At 38.1% G+C, this 25,767-nt stretch overlaps 1 protein-coding gene across 2 annotated transcripts; it reads right to left on the bottom strand.

Annotated features, from left to right (window-relative positions):
• Positions 1–610: 610 nt before the first annotated feature.
• On the bottom strand, positions 611–21,353 carry POU1F1 (POU class 1 homeobox 1). Of its 2 annotated transcripts, none has more exons than XM_042459915.1 (6): positions 21,212–21,353; positions 12,800–12,949; positions 9,550–9,795; positions 7,218–7,382; positions 5,839–5,899; positions 611–824 (listed from the first exon to the last, which is right to left on the bottom strand). In XM_042459915.1, exons 1-6 carry the CDS (start codon positions 21,351–21,353, stop codon positions 611–613), a joined length of 978 nt encoding a protein of 325 aa, XP_042315849.1. The 2 variants fall into 2 exon arrangements, with proteins under 2 accessions (XP_042315849.1, XP_042315850.1); XM_042459916.1 differs by having other exon boundaries at positions 12,800–12,865.
• Between the last annotated feature and the right edge of the window lie 4,414 nt (positions 21,354–25,767).

Here is a 25,767-nt window from a genome sequence, read left to right as displayed (position 1 = left end):
AGGGGAATCATTCTGGTTTTCCTTGTTCAGTTTTTGCTCTGGCCTTACCACCCTTGGCATACACAAAATATTCATGTGGGAAAGTTGCTTTTTTTCCCCTTTTGGAAAAAAAGTTCCCATCTGTTAGATAATATAATGCCTTCACAACAGCACCACTATGAAACTCACAAGTAATAAAGGCAGCAATCAGTTAATATAATAAAATGTGAAAAGGTTCTTTATGGTAAGATTAGGTGACCTTTTTAAAGAAGATTAGATGTTCACTTGTCTCCTGCAGTCTGCAGCAAGAACGAAGCAATACCTGCCTACACTATGGATGATATCCCATTCAGTCTTCACAGAAATAAATGTATTTCCAGAGTCTGTAAAAAGGGTGCCTTGTCCAACTTCTATATATCTGGTACTACTTTAATGCTCTAAAGTTATTGTGCTAAGAGCTGCCATATGAAGGTACTATATCTCTTAAGGAAATGTGCCATACTTAAAAGTAGAGAAAAATATTTTTATGATTGATCTTGAAGAACTTGTAAAAGTGGTAATTAGTACATGTTCTGTGTTTAGAACCCCCTTTAAGTCCAGTTTTTAAACCCATTTATCTTTGGAAGGAAGTCTACTGGCACTCTTGATGATCCTTAATAATGGAATTAAAGGTGTTGTGATGTAAACTTGTCTTCACTCTCTTTTCTCTTTGTCTTCTATTGCAGAACCAAACTCTCACCACTTCCTTCTCCAGATTGAGCCCCTCTGCCATCCTCATGATCTCCTGAGATGAAGGCTTGCTTTGTTCTGCAAAATGGCTTTCTAAGGCTTCTTTAGCAGCAATGCTAGGAAAAATACAGTATTCCATCATATGTCTCGTAAAACTATCTCAAAATACATTGAAATCAAAAGCTATTTTATTTACAACCTTTTACACATATCAGTAATATTTCAAGGTAGGCCAACATGGAAACCACATTTAGTTTTCACATGTGTTGTTGTTGTTGTTGTTGTTGTTGTTGTTGTTGTTGTGTGTCATCTGAGTTATGGCGACCCTAAGGTGACCCTACCATGGGGATTTCCTGACAAGGTTCTTCATAGGGGGTTTGCCATTGCCATCCTCTGAGGCTGAGAGATTGTGACTTGCCCAAGGTCACCCGGTGGGTTTATACGGCCAAGTGTTACATGTATTAAGCCTACTCAAATATTAAATGGGGCAAAACCATACACCTCTAGAATATCATTACTTTACTGAGGGTGGGTGATGTTTTCCCCACACTCACCACTGCGCACCATAGGACAAAGGAAGCAATAGTGGTTACAAAAAGTTGAGGGAGGCAAGTCACCAAGTAGTAAGGAAAAAATAAGGAAATATTTATCTTCAAACCATTTGTTAAAGTGGGAAATTGTGCAACATATTCTGGTAACATCGGGGCTGTACAGACTGGCATCTTTGGCTGACCTGGAGGTGGAGTTGGGGCATGGCATCTACATGATGCATGCCCTGACTTTGCCCCTAGGCTGACATGACACTGTGCTGCACCACATGGTGTGCGGTGTCACAGAGCTCCTCTGGCACAGCGACTACAATGATACAGTGCCAAAGGAGCACTGGAAAGCTGCGGTGCCACAGCTATGGTGCCCTTTCTGTGGCAGAGAAAGGAGCTGCTTTTTGTAGCTCTTTTTTGCACCGCGGAAAAATGAGAATGCAGTTCCACAGACTCAATCTGGCCCAAAAAGGGGTGGCTATAGGCTGTCCCTTATGGTTGGTCTGTACAGCCCCATCCTTCCTTAGGAAAAATATGGATTCTCATTTTCTTTGTGAGCATTTTTCTGATAGAATAGGTTGCAGTCAATGACAGTTTGTGCCAAATAAAACTTGTTTATATTAAGTTGTCACATGCATAGCATAATGATAAGTAGCACATGTTGCATACAACAAACAGAGCTGCCACCTCTCACTGATCCACTAAAAGTTCTATATATCTATAGCAAGAATGGAGAACATATAGCTCTTCGGATGTTGAATTGCATCTCTCATCATCTCTCACTATTACGTATGCTACATAGTCTTGAGCCAAAACAAATTTGGCATTATCATGTTCTAATAAAGCAGAGTTGGGAATAATGTGGCCCATGGGATATGTGCAGCCTTTGAGATATTCACTGATTTCCCCCAAGCCCTCAATATCCACCACAATATTTTTCAGTCCATCAAACAATTATAACTTTATTGGACCAACCAAAATGCACAATTACATGTTGCAAGCTTTCAAGGCTCCCCTGGCTTCTTCATCAGGCAAGGTGTTAAAAACCATACAAGAGAAAGAAAATTGAAGATGTTAGTCATTTGCATTTTGCTGTTTTTTTGTTCAAATGGTATGGAGAGGTATTATGTGCAGGCTGCAACCTCTTCCTTCTGACCATGTGGTCACTGGGAGATTCTCAAAGTTCAGGAAATTTAACATTGCTTTTTTGCAATCCGACATGTCTCCATCCTTTATGAGGCTCAGGCCCCTTTTGTTTTAACAGCTTTGCCTGATGAAGAAGCCAGAGGAGCTTTGAAAGCTTGCAACACGTAATTGTGCATTTTGGTTGCCCCAATAAAGGTATCATTCTTTGGTGGATTTTTGATTTGCTATATGGCCAACACAGCTACCCCTGAATATTTTCCCGCTAAAACAAACAAACAAAAACAAAAAACAACCCAAAATTAAATGAGGAAATATGCTGTTTCAGAGCCCCCCCCCCCACACACACACACACTTACACTGACTAGCTAGCCATATCTCATGAGGGGGAATGATACTAGCCCAAGAGTCTTTTTCAATATAGGTTGCATCTCCCTTATCTGGAATTTTGAAATCCAAACTACTTCAAAAACCAAAAAATTTTTTGTGGGTGGCTGAGATAGTGAAAACTTTGCTTTCTGATGGTTCAATGTATACAAACTTTGTTTCATGCACAAAAGTATTTAAAAAATAAGTTGTATAAAATTACTTCAAGGCGATGTTTATAAAGTGTATATGAAAAATAAATGACTTTTGTGTTTAGACTTGGGTCCCATCTCCAAGATATATGTACATGCAAATACAGGTATTCCAAAATACATAAGAATCCAAAGTCCAAAGCACTTCTGGTCCCAAGCATTTCAGATGGCATACTCAACCCATCACACCCTTAATTCTTCATGCAGGAACTCTTCTACTGCCACTAGATGGATGTTTCTATTTGTTAGGCTGTTTCTACCAACACAACTCCAGAATTTTTTATTCCACAAATGAATCCCCTTTTCAGTAAAGTGGTAGGATTTTAACAAAGAGGTGGGCAACTAATAACTGTAAACCAAAGAAATAATAACTTTTTAAAAAAAGTTTACTAATCTAACATAAAAACAAGAGCAAAGCCCCATACTTTTTCTTTTCTTAAAACTCACAATTAGGCTCTAAAATGCTTTTTAAAAAATAGTTTGTTTCAGTTTGCAGTAAGCCCTAAACAAGCAATAGGAAAAGAAGGAGAGGAAAAAAAGGGATTCTGCTAAGCCTCTCTAATCAAAGCCCCTAAGATATACACTAGACTTTCACAATTTTCCCGTTGTTCTCCTCTTAATTTAGCTGCTGAACATAAACTCTGTATATCAGAACAAAACTATGTATATCAGTACAAAACCATGTATATTAGTACAAAACAACATAAAGCATTATTAGGGCTATACACAGCAATATAAATTAACACAAAGGACTAGTCCTGCCCCCCCCCCAAAAAAGCAACCCAGCACCCTCCTTTCTAGCTGCCAAAATGGCAGCCATGATGCCAGTATAATTGCAGCCCTCCAGAGCTCTGGAGGCTCCTAAAATTTGTTGGGTGTAGTCCTCTGGGCTCCAGAGCATGCCTACCTTTGAAATAAAAATGTTGTCTGACTGTCAGTATTCAGTTCCATTGAGCTGCAGTAGTGAAATCATATATGTATCTATTCTGAGGTAAACCCCATTGAGTCCAATGGGACTTATTCCCACAAAAAATGCAGGATTGCAGACAAAATGTCTAGGCAAAATACAATCTGTCCAACATTAAGAACAAAGCTGCTCTGATAGCCTTTAGGGCCGAAAGGGCGAGGTATAAATACCATAAATAATAAATAATAATTTTAAAAAGTGTTTCCATTTCCCTTGGTCTTGCACAGTGGTTCTCAGTGAGGTGGGACCCCAGGGGAGCTGCGAGACCGGGAGACCCTGATCCCTCCTTCTCCTCCTTCTCCTCTTCCCAAACTTTTTTATGTGTAAAATTTACACATGCATTGAATTAAATACTGAATTTACCTAAATAAAACTCTTCTAAGTGTTAAAATATGAATATGTATGAATGTGTGTCTGAAAATATGTGTGTCTGAATTCTTGCCCCAAAGGCCTTTAAATTCTGTGATTGTCACCCTTTTATATTGTTGTCCTTTCCCTGCTCTGCTTTTGTTTTTGGTACCATTGTTGAGCTGTTGCCTATGTCATCTCCCTGTGAATAGATGCATGAACAATTGGGAATCTTCTAGAAAATTCAAGAGTGTATATGCAGATAACTGGGAGTGACGGTAAAGTCATCTGGTCTGCATTGCTCTCATTCTAAAGGACAAATAATCTTTGCTTTTTGGGGGAAGGAGCCAAAATTAATTTAAAAGATGTGTATTCACATTTTGAAAGATCACATAATATTATTGCCTTATCCACTGGTCAAATTACAAATTTATTCATTTGAAAGCCAAGTGAAATACACAGATTCCTTCCTATAGGTGCAACAATTAATTTTGGCCACAAGAGGACAGTGTTATACCTTATGCTCGATATAAAAGCAGCACTTCTACAAAAATTCTGTTTCTGATGAAAAACTTCTGATTTGTGACCTACTTCACATTTTCTTTTTAGAGAAATATTGTAGGTGTAAGTGGTAGACACCAGATGCTTGTTGTTTTGTACATTTGTGAAGCTGAACAATCCTAGTATGAGGTGGAGGAAATAATCACATTTTGTTCTGATATCCCAATTGTATCCCACCTTTCATAACACTGTAAATAAAATATTTTTTTTATTATAGGGATTCATGTTTATCTTCCAGAAGAGGAGGCTTCCTAATATAGCACAACAAAAATATTACTTTGGGTGCTTCTGAAAGTAAGAATAATTGGACAGTGAACTGGACTGCCTCAGAAAGTGATGGATTCAAGTTCATTGGTAGTGTGTAAACGCAGGTTAGATGGCCACCTTTCTGAGTAGATTAGCTGTGGCTCCCTGAACTAGCAGAGGGGTTCATAAAACATAAAATCTTAGAGTTGAAAGGGGTTACAAGAGCCATCTAGACTGTCCCTCTGCCATGGAGGAATACATAGCTGCAGCACTCCTGGAAGTCTATTCCTTGATCAAACTGTTTTTACAGTAAAGAAGCTCTTCCCGATGTTCAGGAAGAGCTTTATTGTTGGATCAGATGGTCCTTGGCATTTTTTCCAACTCCATGGTTCTATGATTTCTGTTCCCTAGTCAGATGCCTGCTGAAATGAGCAAAAATGGCCTCAACTTGTTTGTATTGCATAGCAGTTGGTGTACGCCCACTAATGCTAGAGGTGATATATAGCTATTGTGACTAGTAGTCATTTGTCTAATCCTCCTTTAAAGCTATCCAAGCTGTTAACCATCACTATCTTTAAAACTGAACCGATGTTAAAGGATTAGATGGAGAAGTACATGAAAATTTACAGTCTCTTTGTTGGACAGGATGCAGCATAAACCAGTCATTGAAAATATAGTTTAGTCCCCTTGTGAAGAAATGTGCAGCATGCTACAAAAAAGCCCATTCCAGAATATAACAATTTCTTACCTAATAGTTGTTCTGCGCTTTCTCTTCCGTTCATTCACTCCAGCCTTTTCACTGTATAAAGCTAAAGAATGAGACATATTGGCAAATGTTAACTTCTAGCAGTCAATGGCAAAATGCAGAACATCAGCTAGAAACTACTCCTGATTTATTTATTTGTTCTATATTAAATAAATCATAAAGAAATCATGATATATTTCACCAGTTAATGGGATCCTGACAAAGTAGTACATTTGACACAGCAAATTGTAAAAACACACACTAAGGAATATTTTGTTGTTGTGTGCCTTCAAGTCATTTCCAACTTATGGCAACCCTAAGGCAACTCTATCATGGGTTTTTCTTGGAAAGATTTGTTCAGAGGAGGCTTGTCATTGCATTCCACTGAGGCTGACTGCATATGACTTGCCCAAGGTCACCCAGTAGATTTCCTGGCCATGCTGAGAATCAAATCCTGGTCTCCAGAGTCATAGTCCACACTAAAACCACCATGTCATGCTGTCTTCTACTATGCTGTATACATAATGTGTGTGGAATTCAGTTATATAGCCGTGTTAGTCTGTAGAATTGGTATGTGGAGAGATCTTGTAGCACCTTTGAGATTAACTGTAAGAAAGAAATTGGTAGCATGAGCTTTCGTAGACTCCATTCTACTTCCTCAGACGCATAAAGTGTGTGTGTAAAGAATGCATAATGTGGTTCCCAGCATTCAGTTTGTCCGAATATTATAATTTTGTGGTAAAATTGTGTCTGAAATGTACAGCTTCAGACTGAAGGTGAGGACATTTTTTCCCCTTAAACTCCACACACTGAATGTTAACAAAGGTAGAAAGAATGTAAGTCTAGTGGTCATTTCTCCAATACTCACCTTTGCTTTTCATAGACCATTTCAAATGCTACAGTGGTGGGTATCTTAGGAGAGCATACTTATGACATGTATGTTCCCTTACTCTACCATAATTTGTGCAACCATGGTGACTGTGTACTGCATCTCTGCTGTCATGTGGCAGCCACATGAAGAAGGTTTGTAATGAAATGTTGGTTGTCACCATGAACAATATTATGCTCACAATTTTTATGGCTCGCTCTGTGCCTCATGTGGTGGCACTTCTGGAGCAATGTTTCAGTTCCCTAGCTGTGGGTTGGAATGATAATTTTGTTATGACTCTAGATACTTTGAATTGTAGACATTAGATTAATCTAGACTGAGACAGTATAGGGACTATCATGGCTACCAGAAAAATCCTGCTCCCCCTTCACCAGAAGAAGGAGCTAACCATGCTATATTTGTGGCAAATGGTTATTGCTCCACGTTAATTTTTTTTTTTTAAATCCACATAACCAGAAATTTCCCTTAAAAAGAGCCATAGATTCTACTATACCTCCCACTTGCTCTGCTTCCTCCAGCCACTTTGTTAGAATTGATTTCAATTTGCAAGCATTCTTGAAGCTCAGTTGCAAGTTTTCAAATCGGCAAATTGTTGTCTGGCTGAATTCAGAGCCATGCACAGCAGCCAAAGCTTCTCCTACATTTGTCTGTGTATAACCTGCTCAAAAAACAACAACAAACAAACAAACAAACAAAAACACAGTTCTACCTTCTGAAACTAAAAATGCTGAGACCTGTCCTTGATAGATATACATGCTTTCCTCTGGTTTCTACACACATCTGTGATCTAAAGCTATTTTCCCTTTTACAATGTTTTCCTTTCACCGAATAACCTAAATCTGATTTTGGTTTCATATCACTGAAGGACAGAAAGGCTCGGAGCCAGCATGGTGTAGTGGTGTGAGCACTGGACATTAGTCCAAAATACACTGCAGAAATAAACTAGTTTGAGACTGCTTTATCAGCCCTGACTCAATGTTAAGAAATTCTGGGAATGTAGTCTTGTGAGATGTTAAACCTTCTCTATCAGAGAGCTCTGGTGCCACAAAAAACTACAATCCCACGATTCCCTAGCACTGAGCCAGGGCAGTTAAAGTGGTCTCAAAGTGGATTATTTCTGTAGTGTGTTTTGGACCTAAGACTCTAAAGACTTGGAGTCTCATTGCATGACAAAAGAAAGCTGGGATGCAGCGAGAGAGAAGTGGCTTTTTCCTGGCCTCTCTGTATGCAGTCGTACCACTTTTTCTCTCCTTCCAGAGGGAGATGGTTGTAAAAACGTGCCTTTTGCCAGCAGGATTTTTCCAGTGTGACAAAAGATACACTTTTATTACCATCTCCCTCAGGAAGAAAATTGAAGTGCTTCAATAGCATGCTGAGAGGCAAAGAGAAAGCCACTTCTTGCTTGCTGCCTCATGGCTTTCTTTTGTCATGAGATAAGGCTCTAGGTTTGAATCCTTGCTCCACCATGGAAACCCAGTGGGTGACCTTGGCCAAGTCACACTCTCTCAGCCTCAAAGGAAGGCAAATGCAAACCCTCTCTGAACAAATCTTATCAAGAAAACCCCATGACAGGATGGATCTTAAGAGTATTAGAAATGACTTGAAGGCATGCAACAAGCAACAACAACAACACGTAAATGGGAGTGGGGTGACATAGGAGGTTGCCTCTGTCAAGAGAGGAACCTGGCCTGCTCAAGAGCTGTGGAAACACTGTCTCTCAATGGAAACACCGTATTTCCTTCCACCATGATTGCACCCTTCATCAAAAATTGCTTTACACTGGATAACAGAACACTATGCCATGCAAATTTATTGTGCTAAATAAATGAATGAATAAATAATATCACCAAGACGATGCCAGCTAAAACAATTTCAGTTGTTACACAGATAAATTAAAATGTAAGCTTGAAACAGCACCATGTCTCCTGATAAATATACTAAAATATGAATTTCTTTTAATTGAGAAAACACAGATTCACATATATAACTTTTAAATAGTTATGCTTGGTATTGTTATGATAAACAGGCTATCGTTATGTTAGGTGAGATAGATACAGTCAGTTCTCCTTATCCATGGATTTTTTGTCCACAGATTCAAGCATCCTCTGTTTGAAAATATTCCAAAAAAGTATAAATTCCAAATAACAAACCTTGATTTTTCCATTTTATATAAGGGACACCGTTATACTATGCCATTGTCTTTAATGGAACTTGAGTATCCATGGATTTTGAACCAAACCCCAGCAGATAACAAGGGCCCACTGTATTGCAATCTATAAAGCTCAAGTATTATGGCTTATCAAGTTATGATAAGCAAGTTCAAGTATTATTGCAAATTGACTGCATTCATTGTTAATAATTATTTATTTAGCATGATTGATGTACTCTCACACATGCTTAAAAAGTCCAGTTTGTAAGGCCCTTGCAGAATATTACTGAGATGGTGGATAGCAGAGCATCATTACTACCACTGCAGGGATGTAGCCAGGATTATGGGAAGGGGGGGACAGACTAAGTGCCATCATTTTGGGGGTGGGGGGTGGGAGGTAAACACATTGCAAATACATCAGGATATTTAAGTAATAAACATAATTTAACTAGATCCACTGGGGAAAACATATATTTTGTGATTAGATTAGGTTTGGTTGATATTATTTTTAACATTAATTAATGGAAGGGGGGTCCGGACCCCATGCCCCCCCCCTTGGCTACATCACTGACCACTGCGACCTCTGCCATCATCACCATGCCAGTAGACATGGTGTGTTATCATAATGAAAGCTAATTGTGTTTAATGAACATACTTAATTTAATGAGTCACATACCCAGCTTAATTCTTCTCAGTTTGAAATCATTGGCAAATTTTTCAAGCTCCCTGATTTCTGGAGAGTCCATGTCTATTGGTTCTTCAATGGCCTTATTCTTCTTCCGGAATTCTTGCTTAAAATCCACGGTGGTAGGGTCATCTCCAAGGATTGATGGGTGCATGGGAGTAAAGCTGTGGCCCAAAGCACAAGAACTGGCACTGAAGGCATGGTCAGGGAATTTATAAAGACAGGGAGTGAGGCTACCTATCAGAAAAAACAAACAAGCACACATATACAAGAAAACACATACAAAATATTATTCCTAACCATTGCTTGTTCAAAGACCCTTTTCTAGGTGAGAACAGCACCTTCCATACAGAAACTGTCCTCAGTATTGGAGGAAGATTATAGCACCATACTCATTATTTTGATCTCCAACTATATTGCATAAATGACCTAGTGAAATGATCTATAGTCCACAAAAATGATGCAAACAAAAGTTAGTCTTTAAGGTGCTACAAGATTCTTTGCCCTTTTTGCTCAAATAGATTAACACTGCTATCCTCCCCCTCCCCATGAAGCTGGCATTCCTTTAGTTTTATTTCAGATTTGTCATGCATTTGCAAGGTGACATTTGCAGTGTGGAAAACAGATCATATGGTCACGAATCACCAAAGTGTGGTCATGGGGAAAGTTGTGATAAAAAATGATGTCAAACCAGTAAGTTTCCATTCTTAAACTAGTGCAATTGTGGCAGAACAGCAGGCTGTTCTGTGGTGTGATAAAATCCTTCACAGGGTTGTGTTTCATAGAAGGTGAAATAATTGAGTGAGTAAATAGAAGAAACTGACTTGCCTTGTAAAGTGCCAACTCCATTCACAACATTGGGATGGGGCATGCTGCAGGTCTGCAAGATACGGCTTTGAGAGAGACTTGCTGCTAACATATCTGGAGCAGCTGGCTTGATGCCTATTACAGAAATGGAGCAATAAAGAAGAAACTAAGATTATCAGTTTTTTATGTGACAAATACTACTACAGCTTCAGCCTGATGGAACTCTAAGAGGAAGAATATTGCGGATACACTAAAATAATAAAAATAGGTTAATTATTTTAATAACAAACAACTTACTTAAAAGGCAAACTAACCCTCTTCTCCCGCCACACACAAATTACTGTCCTGCAATATGGTAATCTCTGTTTCAGCAATGGCAATCACTTGAACTAAGAAAACCAGCATTCTATGATGTTTACCATTTTGAAGCAAACAGTGCACTTTAATGGCTAGAACAACCTCCCTCTACCTAACATCCTCCAGATGCTTTGTACTACAATGCCTATTAGCTGTGCCAGCATGACAATGGTCAGTGTTGATGGATTAGTCATCTAAAAGATCTGGAGCATGCTAGGATGGAGAAGGGTGGGTTAAAGGGTTGGACTAATTTTTTTTTTTAGAAATCCTGTTTCAGATTCCCTTTCAACCGTGAAGCCTGTGGGATGACCCAAAGCCTGTCACTCTCCCACTTAGCCTCACCAACTGCATATGACTGTTGTGGAGAGGGGAAATTATGTATAGTTATCTTGGAGGATATGAATATATAAATATAATGGTGTTTTTTTTCCTTCAGCAAGCCATGGAAAAGTGTAGACAGCTTTGAAGCTGACCACTGGAAATTTTTAAGGAACTCTTTACAGGATTCCTACCTCCATAAAAGGTAAAGTGTTTTGGATTATTATTGGGCAAGATTTATCTATACAACATTTAAAAGTTTTTCCAGCTACATCAGTAGAGACTTACTGAAAATTCTTGAGAAATGTTTTCTGCCCAAGTAAGAGGCCTGTGGCTTCGCATGAGACAGAGACATCCTGGATCTCAAGAGGAGTTGGTTTACTGTTTCAATTGAATTCAAATTTTATTTTGTCTAAGTCTCCACATGACCCAGAGAGGCATGTTTTCTGCCTACACTGAGATCTCTCCAGCTCAACTACAGCAAAGTCAATATCAATACAAAATGTAGGCCTGCAACTCCAAAACCATCACTTTTCTTCTGTATACAAAACAGCATTTTCTGCACTAGATACGATATTTTCTGCACATATGATCTGCATTATATTATTATATTAGATATAATAATATATTGTTTTATATTATATCATATATTTTCTATGCAGCTACCAGAAAATGTTGTTTTCTGTACCAAACAACCACATGCGAATTTTGTGGAAAATGAATCCCCAAATGCAGCATTTACTGTGTAGAAAAAACTTTTTGCACACCGTGTGCAAAGAACTGTGTGCACATTTTGTGTAGAATACGTTCCAAGCTGCAAAGATTCTCAGGAATCTTCAGACAAGGGATTCTGGACACTGGAAAAAACATATTTTCTGATCTTTTTCCAGATAGTTTCAATTATCCCTCCCCCCCCATCCCTATCAGTGGCTTCCTTCATATCTCTGATCTATGTACACATTCATATTGACTGAAAAGCAGAGCATGGAAGCAACAGATTACAAATAATTTAATTAACTTTTCTCTGTATCTTGGTAATGGTAAAGTTATATTTTCAAAGCAGTACAAGAAGATATTACTTTATTGGTATGATGAGTAATGTTTTCTAGTTAAATTTAAAGGAGTATTATATGGCATTATTGGAAGCAATCTGGAAGGGATTATTTCAGTTTTCATGCTGTTCTCAATCCTACATCTTTTTTTTTAATTCAAGGGGGGAAAGTAGCAAAAATTAGCTACAAATATAACAAACAGAATAATTATTATTTTAAAAAACCTTCTGTGCTGAATAATATCACTGCATTACTTTTAAAAAACTGTAATGAGTAAAGGAAACATTTTACTTCATAAAGGTAACTTTCCAAGCTCTGGTGGAAACAACTAACAATAGCTTAAATCTGTATCACATACATGTACTATGTAGATATGCAAAATCCTGGCAAAGCCCCTGCCAGCATGATGGCAGGAGGATTTTAGGAACTGTAGTGAAAAACAACGACAACAATACAAAATGAAACAACTTTCCCAGGCACTGCATATACTCGTGATGAAAATGGATAATAATTGTACCATCATTGTGGCATATTTAAGTTTAAGGGTCTGGGACTGATTTTTGTAACAGATCTTGGCAAATTGCCACAGTAAAGACACTGCTTAAATGAGCCCCCTAATGGAAATTATATTTCATTATTTGTCTTGGTTCACAACAAATCAATTGCCAGCATTACCAAATAAATAAATAAATAAATAAATTCCTTACCTGCCATCACCCCATATGCAGCCTGTTGGTTTCCATAATGGCAAGAAGGGACAGAATAATGCAGACCTGCGACACCATTTCCCCAAGTTGCCATGGCAGAGCATGTGTGGGAACATTTAAAAGATGGGATCAAAGACAAAACAGATGAGGCTGGTAAGAAAATGTATAAGGGTTGAAGATGCAACCTTTTTATCAATAGCCACTATAAAATGTCTACAGTCTGGAATTTGTCTTGAACCTGCAACTTATCCATTTGACAAAATGGCCAGTTACAAACCGGCACTTGGGACGTCCACAGGACGTCCCATGTTAAAAAAGGGGCGTCTCTTTTAGACGCCCCTGGCTCTAATACGGACTCTGTCCGTACAATATGGCGCCGGCCATTCCACACGGCCGGCGCCATCTTTACGTATCGGACGCTGTGCGTCCGAACGTGTTGCGGCGCCTGTGATGTCGCGAATGCGCCCCTGGCGCCTCGCGACGTCACAGAGGTGCCGCAGAAAGAAGCTCCATTTTGGAGCTTCTTTTTTGCTCCGTAAGGGAGCCGCGCAGTGTGGCTGCGACGGCTCCCTTACGGAGCAAACGGCGGCAGCGGCAGACTGCCTCAAAGCGGCGGTCTATAACCCGCCATTGATAAGAATATGAGTAAATTTCATCTACTACATAGGGTGAAGCACTCATCTGCTTTCGAGTTTCAGATCAGTTCAGATTTATTATGCCAGTAAAATGTTTTTGCAAACACGTTGGGTAAAAGCCCAGAAAATAAGGGCTAAATTTGAATTGGGCAGATGCTGGGGGATCAACAGAGCACTTTGCCACATGTTGAGCTATGAATGGATCCATTCATCCCATACTTTTAATGCCAGTTTGGTCCAGGGAGCTGGTTCCCTCTTGGCTTCCACAATTATGGATGTTATCTGTAGCTGTTTTCACTGTGCATAATTTAAGATTGGTTCCAGCCGTCATCAGATATGTAGCATAAGGTAGATCTGTGTGAAGAGTGAATACTAACATTGGTGGTATCCAGACCAATGCTTTGCACTGGCCTGGATACGTGCTAGGGTTGCCTCGGGGCGTCCTTTATAGATGCCCTTCAACCCTAGCACATAACCGCGGCGTGGTAATGGTGGCGCCCTGTCTACATGGGTGCCGCCATTATGATGTCACGGCCACGCTGCCTCCAAACAGAGCAATGTGGGCATGATGCATGTGTGCCACTACAGGCCACTTGTGGCACCCTTTCAGCGGTGCCAGAAGGAGCTCCAAGACGGAGCTCTTTCCTCCACTTGTATCGCTGGTGCAGGCTTTACATGGCTGCGTCAGTGATACAAAAGAGAAAGGGGCCAAGTGGCCCCTTTTTCTCTCTCCCCGACACTGTCAGGGTGTCCTTGGGGCATGAAGCCCCAAGGACACCCCTTTCCAGGCTGCGGGGAAACGGCTTTTTGCCGCTTCCCCAAGGCCTGGAAAAGTGGCAGATTGGGGCCTCTGGGGTTGCCGCTGTGGCCACTGAGGCCCCGATCTATCGGGGAAAGGGAGGGTGCAGGCTGCCCCAAAGGGGCAATCTGTATCCTGCTGAAATTGAATGAATGAATGAATGAATGAATGAATGAATGAATTTATTACAGCACATGGCCAGCACCAAAATATAGCAAAAATACAAAACATGTAACATAAGGTGTACTGCCGTAGCACAAATATATCAACATTCTACTCCGAACGAAGACCCGCTGAAATTAGACTGGAGTGTGTGTGTATGTGTGTTCCATATTGGTGTGTTGCAACTGAAACCACTTAGAGTTTTATGATACTATATAGGCTTTCAGGTGCTGCTCTTTTTTGTCATTACTATATCACATCTGAGGTTTAGATAGCTAGTTGACATTATAGATGTTAATTACTTGAAATTACTTCCAAATGTAATAACCAAGTTATATTGTAATCATAACAAAATATGACTTCATTTCTTTTGTAACATAAATGTAAATTCTCATTACTTTTATACTTCCAGGGGTGCAGCCTCACTAACAAAAGGAATAAAATCACATGGCTCAAGTGTTGGCTATGGTGGACCTACTGTTGATGTCAAAGCCACAATCTAGTGAACAGGATGAGAATGTGTTTTATACTACTGCCCTATTTTGGTTAGTTTTGAGAATGGGAAGGTAAAGTGTTACCTTTAAATAGTAATAGTAAAATAGCATATGACGTGAGTTTTCAAACTCACGCCGAATGAGTCTCGAAGAGAAATGACAATGCAGAAAGAACCACAACCCGGAAACATCACCCAAGGAGACTTTCCGCTGTGCTTTCTGCAACCGGACCTGTTTGTCCCGGATTGGCCTTTTTAGTCACCAACGTGCTTGTACAAAGCGCAGGATGAGTCCTTCCTGAATCTTCGTTCGCGAAGCAAAGCCAGAGAGAGAAAATAGCGTAACTATCTGGGGGTCTTGAATTTATAAGGAGGATTAATTATTATTTTTAAAAGAAATTTTTGAAACCAATAGATCACATTTTAGTGATGAATTGTTCAATGAGTCTGAAATACCTTTTTGCTGCTATCCTTAAAGACTTTAAAAAAAAGGATATATGTTTTTATTTTATTTGTGAATAATACGCCAAGATTATTATATAATACAAGTACATACAGGGAGGTGGGCATGATTGGCATCAGTCCCCAAGCCTTGTTAACAACATCCCAGCTTTCAAGAACTGTTTGCCCAGGAAATGCTGTGTGTCCCCGGTGGCATCACTAGAGTTGGCGTCACCTGGTGTGATAACGCATGGTGTATCCTGGTGCAATAACACATGTATCTCCTCCCATACAGAATCTTTAGTAATGCTTTCTGTACTAATGTTACTCATAAATCGTAATTCTTGTATATCACTGAATGTGATGGCAATAATTGTAACATAAACTAGCAAAATTAAAATTATACCTTTAAATTACAATATCATACACACAGCTGAAATGTATTTACATGTACAGAGTTTCATGTGGTTAAAGAGAAAATTTTGTGAGATGTGATTTTTTTAAAGGAAAGAATAACATTTTAATTAATTATTTTTAAAAAAATAAATTTTAAAATTTTATTTATTTTATTTTTTAAAAAAGCATTGGGCCTTTCTTTTCTCCTCCCACTGAGCCTCACACCACTCACACCATCTCTTCAGCATGTTAAAGGGATGCAGGCAAACACCACAACTTATTTCTGCCAAGACAGATGTTTGGAGAGCCCCACACACACCCTAGTAATGCCCCTGTGTTTCCAACATGTTCCTATGTACAATTTGTACACCATAAACATAGATAGTGTACTGAAGTGTACATGCATTGGTCCTTGTAACTTTGAGAATTTTCTGCCAATCAAGTGTTGATAATATTAGGGTAGATGGTCTAACCAGTATAAGGCAGCTTCCTATCTTGCATCCATATGACAGAGATATATTGCAGTAGTTAACACAGGTTTTCTTTATGGGAAAGAGATGATGATGATGATGATGATAATAATAATAGTAATAGTAATAATAATAGTAATAATAATAAATATTTGTATCCCGCCTCTCCCTAAACATTAATTTTTTTAAAAAAATCAAATAACCATTTTTACCAGCAAATTAAATGGGAAAAACATTTTCAATGCATTACTTTCTGTCAATAGCCAGAACTAATCTTTTTCCTTACATGTTTTCTTTTATTTATTGTTTTTGTGAATCTGCAACATTTTAATACTTACATAAAGAAAAAGAAAATAAATTACTGCATGCTAAACATTTTCATTATTTCAGTCATGGATCTTATTTTTAAAAAAGAAATAGATTACATTCCTGGAAGGGTTCTATTTCATATTAAATTAAAAATGCAGTGAAATGCTCTGCTTGCTTCTTCATCTCTTTTGAATTCATAAATGGGTTTTCTGCTGTGTAACTGGAAAAGTTTTCAGTTAATGATCTTTGAAGTAGTTGAATAAAGTACAATATACTTTCAGGGTCATATGCTTTAATATCTTTCTTGATATTTCTCTAAAATTAAAGTCTAGAAGTCCCAGGGTTGTACAAAACCTTAAAAACTGAAAAAGAGCATCCCTTTAAATTGGCTTCAAGGGAAAGGAGACAGTTGGAGTTTCTGGGCACAGTGACCTTCATGGATCACTACTGTCTTTCAACTACGAAAAACAGGATGAAAGAAGTAGAAGTGACTTGGAAAAAAATGACAAGGCAAAATCTCATTGGCTTGGCCAATGAGATTTTTTGGGTCAGATCTTTTAATGGATAACCCATCTAGCTTTTCTTGCTATTTGTGTTTTTAAAATATGATTGGTAGGAAGTACTTAATGGTAGAACTCTAGTTGGTAGTAGCAACTGGATTTAAACTCATGTGAATAGAGATTGCAAAATTTAGGTTGGACACAACTCCACAGTCACCCAACCAGAATGACCTCTTCCCATGCTGCCTGAAGCTTTCTGGAACTTTTAATCAAAAACTTGACTTTTCCATGCTTTCCATGGGAGTCAAACCTGAGAGCTGCAGAAATAAACCAGAAAGGTAGGTTATTTCAAAACAAAGGAATAAACAAATATAAGTCCAAAACACACTGCAGAAATAATCCAGTTCGAGATTGATTTAACTGCCTTGGCTCAGTGCTAAGAAATCATAGGAATTATACTTTTATGTGGCACCTGAGCTTTGTGACAGAGAAGGCTAAATGTTTCACAAAACTACAGTTCCCAGAATCCTCTAGCGTTGAGCCAGGGCACTTGAAGCAGTCTCAAACTGGATTATTTCTGCAATGGGTTTTGGACCAAAGTGGTCCAGCTTAAACTGTTGAAGATCGTTTCATATCATCTGATTTTTAGAAAAGGAAAACCAGCACTAATTGAATAAACCATTGTAAATCCTGGAACAAGATTTTCAGGCTGGACCAGGCATCCCAGCTGTTTCCAAGGGCCCAAGTATCTCAAAATGGCCCCGCTTGATTTAATTCTGACTAAGGATGAGAAACACTCACCCACCCATTCCGTATCACAGCATTTCTACTGCCTGCTGCCACTACCCAGCCAATTACTACCAATAAGTTTGCCTGGCAAGTTCATTATTCTTGCTTTAAATACTTAATGTAAAAAAGCAGAACTCTGGAGCAAATCATATAACACCCCAGTGCTAAAATATGATGAAGAAAATGAAAAATCTATCCCTGCCCCTGCCCCCCCATGCACACACCTGTTTGGTTTTCATGTATTTGCTTGGATTTTACTACTGATTGTGTTAATATTATTTCTGCTGCTAAAATATTTTACCATTTATGCAATGGGGCTGGTTGTATTTTCTTATTTGTACATGTATTGATACCCCTCTTGGTACTGAATCAATAGCCTATAAATATTTGATATGAATAAAATTTAAAAAAAGCTTTCCCCCTTAGCTATTGCATATAAATCCCTGGAAATCCCTGAAAGCCTGATGCTTGATCAAATGCCACCCCGCTACACAGACTGTAACATCTGGATTTCAAAAATGCCACAAAACAATTGTATGAGCACTTTCAAATATTTTTCTGGTTCAACCCATCATCTTGTAGGGCTAAGAAAATAAGGGAGTTTATTTTTATTGAAGATAAGAAGGCAAAAAACTAAAACAAAACACTAGGAATGGAGCATATTTTCCAGCTGTAAAAAGCTATCCTTAGAAGTATTTATTTTGTATGATAGGTAAAGGTAGGTCCCACCCTTTTAGGAAATGCTGTTAATTAATTTCTCTCAGATGTAAAGTTGAAGGCTTTCATGGCTGGCATCCATAGTTTTTTGTGGGTTTTCGGGCTATGTGGCCATGTTCTAGCAGAGTTTCTTTCTGAGTTTCGCCAGCATCTGTGGCTGGCCAGCCACAGATGCTGGCGAAACATCAGAAAAGAAACTCTGCTAGAACAGGCCACATAGCCTGAAAACACACAAAAAACTCTCTCGAGATGTTTTAGGGAAAATCTTATTAGTGTACAGAGAAATTAACATAACAGAATTCTAAGTGTTAAATTGCTAATTTTAAAGGCTATTTTATTTACTGCTAATTATACCTTTTCTGTTTCAAAACCCTGTTTGTAGAAATTTTAATAATCTGTGAACAGAATTCTGGTTTTAAAAGTCTACCAAGCTAGAATTCTTGCCCAGTGGTAGCAACCTGCTGGAAAAGGCCACAGCTTTCTGCGAAGGTCAATAAACAGTAACAGGATTCTACTTGTTAAACTAGTAATTGGTATTCAGGGGCTATTGCTTGTGGGAACTAGAACGATGTGCAATCCTCCTCATAATAGTAGAAATATTATCACCAGGTAAAGACAAAAGGCAGGAGCTCCAGGACAGATAAATAGAAGCAGTTCTTCATATGACTCTTCATAGATTCTCCATGAATTTATTTAAAAGCCATCCAGGTCAGTAGGTATCATTACATCTTCTTCAGGGGTATAAATAAATAAATTATTGTTATTGTTATTAGGTAAGCTCCATAGTGTTAATTATGAAGTGTCATATGAAGAATTGCTTCCACTTATTTGTCCTGATGCTCCTGCCTTTTGGCTTTACCTATTATAATATTTCTACTGTTATGAGGAGGGAAGAGGAGTTATTATGTTTTCCCATGTCATATACTGTGGTTACACTTCTAAACAGCCCCAAATGTTGTAACCCTGCCCCATTTGACCCAACCATTTGATCAATTTGGGTATCTTTGTTTGGAAATAGGTTTAAGACGTAAATTGAAGAACACTTTCCAAATGCCTTACAATTTAATGCTAAACTTATTGAGTATGGTAAAACAATACACTCTGCAGAGGAGATCCTTGAAAGGAGAAAAGAGAACAACCGGCTAGAATTTTTATATGTGCTTACTTGGAGGTAAGGTCCATTGAATACTATGCGACTTAACACTAAGTTCTTAAGCATAGGATTGGGCTGTGAGGTTACTGGTGTTATGAAATAAAATAAAGACCACCTATATTCTTCCAGTGAAAATACAAATCACAAATGTATGTAGCTCGTGCCCATTTTTCAAAAAAAGTTACTAATTTCTTTGAAGATTGTTCCAGTCACAAAAGAGCAATATATTGTATTAACAGTCTTTTAACTGAGTGGCATTACATCAAGCTCTCATTTCAAATAGAACTACCAATTTTCATTTACCTATTCTGTTTTTAGTCACCAAACATAAAATTCATTGAAAGTGTGACACACAATACATCCCCCCTCCGGTAATATTGAAGTTTAGGTGACTGCTTTTTGGAACCAGTATAAGCCAGATATAGAAACCATATCTCCCAAAATTAATCATTGTAATTAAGAAGCAATGTGGTCCTAATTTGGATAGAAGTTTAAAACTATTGTACTACAATAGTTTTAAGAGGTACTATTCCAGAATTAATCATTTTTCACTGAACTTTTAAAGACCTCATTGAATTGCTTCCTTACACTTATTTTCTGTGCCCACAGATGTGAACATGGAAAGAAGGGGACTTAGCATTCAAAATGTTCCACATGTTGAGTAAGACACCTTGGATGGGAGTGATGGAGGATGAGAGGTATGCAAAAGGTGACTGGAGTACGCGCATAATATTTTGACAAACAGCTAGATATTCCTTCCACCACATTTTCATTTCCAGGATATATAGTATAACAATTTCTAAGCTACATCTTTGAGTGAATGAACTCGAATGAGGTTAATACTCCTTCCTGTTTTCTCTGAGTTGAGCTCATTTCTATTCATTTGAAAAATGAAGTCACATTTTCTTTTGAGGGAAGAAGATTTCATGCCACTTGGAATAAATTGATACTCTTGATCAACTTCCAATTAAATGAAAATGCTAGCTATCACATTTGTAAGTGCCATTGAAATCAAGAGGATATCTGAGTAAGTTAATTTAGGATTTGCTCACCGATAGATGCATCTTTGCATGTATACCAGTTATTCAAGTCTTCATATTGTGTAGAACATAAAACTTCAACATTTCCATTGAATTATGTAGGAGTTTTAAGTACATATAAAATAAGTAGCTGAATTGGTGCCCAGGTATAGTACCTGTGTATTGAATTATTAAATCCAATTATTTAAAAATCGTGGCATAGAATGAAATTGATTTGATGATGCTTTTGAAATTGACTATCCAGATTAGTGACCAGGCAAATGTTAATCTCAAGTTCATGTGACAATGAAATACACTCCATGAAAATTAAATGTGGATACAGTTTAAAAAACAGGTACATTCGTTGTTACTTGTTGTTTATCTCATTTCACTAGGTCATAATCCAAGTAGCTCCTTTTAAACCGCCCCAATTTCTATTTGTATAAAACATGAAAAATGCCAAGGTAATAACATGGAAGACTGATAACAATAGAAAATGGCACAGTTGTTACAATTTTTAAAAAGGTACCTGTGGACACCACATTAGTGGCATGGTTGGAGACGGGTATACACTCTGCAGCACTATGATGCATTATCAGAGGCAGAGTGGGAGATGAATCCGAATTCAAAGGGATGAAGGTGTCAGTTGAAGGAAAGACTTGACAACTCATCCCCACCAAGAGAATGAGTAAGAGAGAGGAATGGAGAGGTGCCTTGTCTTGCTTTTCTGGTGATTAGCCTACGCTGTTCACAGCAGTTCAGATTCAGTTGCCAGCTCCTTCACTTGCATATATACATAACATATGCTGTGGTACACAGGGAGGTCGTGTGCAGGTATTTATACCACAAGGAAATCCTTTTATCCATTTTAATGTGTTTTGCCCAGCCATGTTGCTTGATCGCTTTGGAAACTCCTTCCTTCCCGCCTGAATGCAACAGACACCCAATTAATGACAAGGAAACCAGAGACCCAATTTTGTAGAACCTTTCAAGCAGGCTTTTGTGAAGGAACAATATTGGATAAGGCTATTGGAGGGAGTTCTTTTATCCCAATTTCTGCTCATATGATCACTGTAGAAAGCTCCTCAGGGTTACTCATCTGTAGGAACACCTGTCCATGCCCCCCCCCCCCCCCCCCTACTGGTCTTTCTTTTCTTTTCTCTTCCAAGGTAGCTGACTCAAAAGCTAAAATGCCTGAAAAGTTCTGCTCATGAAACATAGACCCCTGAAACTATACAGATGTGATTTGATTCTTAATATGTGGCCCATATGAATTGATTCATAGATAAATGTTATTGGATGAAGAGGAATATGCTAGTTGGCAAGTGGTTCTTTTGCAAAAACCAAGGTAGATTTTAAGGCCTAAGGGGAACAAGTGTCTTGAGATAACATGGAATTTTAAAGGGTTTTTATTGTAACTATAAGTCTTTTTTTTTTAAAAAAAAAATCTGTTGTTATTGTTGTTGTTAAATGTCCAGATTGATCTTTTAAAAATACACATCTATATTGCCATAAGGACAGATTGTGATAAGGTTGTTACTGTTATGTACTGTTATGCTATTCTGAAATTACTATTCATTTATTTATTTATGGTATTTATATCCCGCCCTTCAGCCTTAAAGGCTATCAAATAAAACTATAAAATATTCAAGAAAAAGTTACCACTCCAAAACAGTTTTAAGTATCCTGTAGTTAGCAACAGATGCTGGGAAGAAATATTTGTTATAGTTCAGCTAACAATAATTGATTTCCCATTTTCTGAGTTTATATATAGAATCAAACTGGGTATAATCTTTGTTTGTTCTGTTTCTGTTTGGATCTGCTGAGTTCAACTGAGGATCCAAAAACAAGGAATGCTGGGGAACTGTGGGTCCTCATTAACTCCCCTAAAACCTACAGTCCAACATCATGGTACTCATCTTAAAAAAAATAATGAGAGAAATTATTTACCATGGTGCTATATAAACTGTAATCACATGCCTTTCTACTATTTGGAATGCAAAACGACACTTAAACATCTGTTAATTTTGAACAATATCAAATAATAGTTCTTGATATCCAGTTTTATCAAACAAAAAGCAACAATAGCAACTACATTTGGAAACAAATCCATTACATATTCTCCCTGCTATGTTTTGATTACCACTGTATGAATCAAACTTGTTAATACTAGTTATTGGTAGTGAAATCTGAATAGAGATTACTAATTCATATAACTACAGTCATTGTAGTCATACTGTATAGATAATTCTCATACAGTTCCCAAAAAGTCTCTCCCCACTCCCGCACTAGAAAATGTTATGTATGAATGGAGTCTTCTTCTTTGTAGGTCTATGCATTCACTGGCATAGAAAAGAATACATCTGTTGAAATACTCCATGTGACTAAACATTATACAGTCATCCCTCCATATTTGCGGCTTTGATATTTGTGGATTTGATTATTCACAGATTTCATTAATATGTTCTCTCTAGGACTGTCTAGGTCCTCCAGTGCAACTCTGTGGTCAACTTTAACTAAAATTTGCACTGAAAGATCATTTGTAGCTACTCCAGTGCCATTCTATAGTCAGTGTATGTTGGACATTGACCATAGAGTTGCACTGGAGGACCTAGAGATTCCTAGAGAGGTGTCCTCTCAGGTAAAAACAGTGTTTTTGTTATTTGCGGTTTTTCCATATTCATGGGGGTCTTGTTCCCCTAACCCTAGCGAATATGGAGGGACAACTGTATTCATACTAAGTTATAACTGTGCCCATTTGAACAAGCTAGGGAGAAATTTATCTAACCTAGAACACTTTCAGTGTGTGACTAAGGTACCTTTTACGTTACATAAAAAGGTAAAGGTTTCCCCTTTGTCATGGTTGTCAAGTTGTGCCCAACTGTAGGGGGCAGTGCTCATCTCTGTTACTAGGCTGAAGAGCCAGCATTTCAAAGATGACTCCGTGGTCATTTGGCCAGCATGGCTGCACAGATTGCTGTTACTTTCCTATTTATCTACTTCCACCTTTAAATGTTTTGAACTGCTAGCTGGCAGAACCTGGGACTAGTGACAGGAGCTCACTTTGTCATGTGGCACATAGTTCTCAAACTGCCAACCTTGTTGTCATAGGAGTTAGCAACCCACACATTGAGAACCACTGCTTTGGGGTTTGCAAGTGGCTTGAGGGTTACATTTTGACCACCTCTGCTATAAAGTAAAGCATCACATGAATATTTTACATCTATGGAGATTGATTTCTTCAACTGACTGTATCATAGACGAGCACATCTTAGCTGGCAAAGGTGATAAATACAATCGGCCCTTCTTATACATGGATTTTTTATACACGGATTCAAGCATACACGGTTTGAAAATGACCCAAAAAGTATACATTTACCTTGATTTTTCATTTTTTATAAGGGACACCATTTTGCTATGTCATTATATTTAATGGGGCTTGAGCATACACGGATTTTGTTATACACGGGGGATCTTGGAACCAAACCCCAGCGTATAACAAGGGTCCACTGTACAGCAGAAAAGCCCTGGTGGCTTGTTCAGCATTCTGTTCATACAGCAGACAATCAGTCTATGGGGAAGCCTACAAGCACGGCATGAGTACAAGTACAGAAAACCAAATTTTTGGGGGGTGGGAACACTTCTGATCTCGAAGGTAATACAGATTGAGTCTCCCTTATCCAAAATGCTTCATACCATAGATAGATAGATAGATAGATAGATAGATAGATAGATAGATAGAAAATAGGATCCAAGTTTAAACATGAAATTTATTCATGTTTTGTATGTACCTTATAAACATAGCCTGAAGATAATTTTATAAAATAATATTGCACATGAAACAAAGTTTGTGCACACTGAACCATCAGAAATCAAAGGTGTTGCCAGCTCAGCCACTCATGAACAATTTTGGGTTTTGGAATATTTTGGATTTCAGAATTCCAGACAGTGGAGACTCAGCCTGTGCCATTCTGACCAGTAGCCATTGTTAGCCTGATCATCCATGAATTTCTGAAGTTCTAGCATTATGAGAGAGGGAGAGGGAAAGCAAAAATTACCTGCTCAAACAATGCATAATTTTATACACTTCTATAATGTTTCCCTTCATTTACTTTTTTCCAGAGCTGAACAGCTGCAAACATTGAATGTTTTTCTTATAAAGGATTTTCTACATCTCCTTAATAATTTTCAGTTGCCCCTTTCTGCACCTTTTCTTGCTCTACAATATCCTTTTTTGAGGTGTGTGAACCAGAACTATACACAGTATTCCAAATGTGTTTTCACCATAGAAAACTGATAAAGAGAAAGGATTAAGAGATTTTAGGGGAAGACACTTTCCCATGGACTAAATACAGTGTAGATAGCTTCTAAAAACATATAGAAGCATATTAGCTCCTGTTGCCAAGCTCTGGTTCATTGCATTTGGACTAAAACCAGGTATAATTGCATTACAGTTGACAATAGTCTTAAAGCCCAACTGAGGGGGGGATAGGGTTTACCTGATGAAGGATAAAAATTTAACATAATTTGTTTTCCCAAGACACCTGCCTCACACCAGGTTGCTGAAAAACAACCTCTGAATGTATATCACAGGCAGCATATCATGTGATCAGGAGAAGGATGCTCCCACGGTTCTCAGAACACAAGTGAATGAACAATGATATATAGGTGAAATATTAGTTACCCTGAATTCTGTATGATTGGATGCTGTATGTATTCACATGCAATGTTTTCAGATATTATTATCTGTAACATAGAAAACAATATGACAAATCAACTAATTTTGTTCACATTGTTCAGAAATATCCATTCTAAATGTACCTGATGGTACACATTTCCCAGAAAAATGTGCCTATTTATACTTTTTGCTGCAGCTATTATGTCTGCTGTCCAGAGAAAGCCAGACAGTTTGAAGTCATCTAAGTAGGACATCAAGAGCTTTACTTCTATTTATTCCAAAGGAATGTGTGTGTCTCTTTTTTTCTGCGGTGTTTCTGCTAAATAGGGAGGTTATGCAATTGAGAATGCTGAAAGTATGACAAAACACAAAATGTTATGTATGATCATGGTACCCAGTGTAAATTT

This window comes from Sceloporus undulatus, chromosome 3, assembly GCF_019175285.1.
Source record: "Sceloporus undulatus isolate JIND9_A2432 ecotype Alabama chromosome 3, SceUnd_v1.1, whole genome shotgun sequence".
Classification (NCBI taxonomy): Eukaryota; Metazoa; Chordata; class Lepidosauria; order Squamata; family Phrynosomatidae; genus Sceloporus; species Sceloporus undulatus.
Note: the sequence above shows the minus strand (reverse complement) of the source record. Positions and strands in the feature narration are given on the sequence as shown.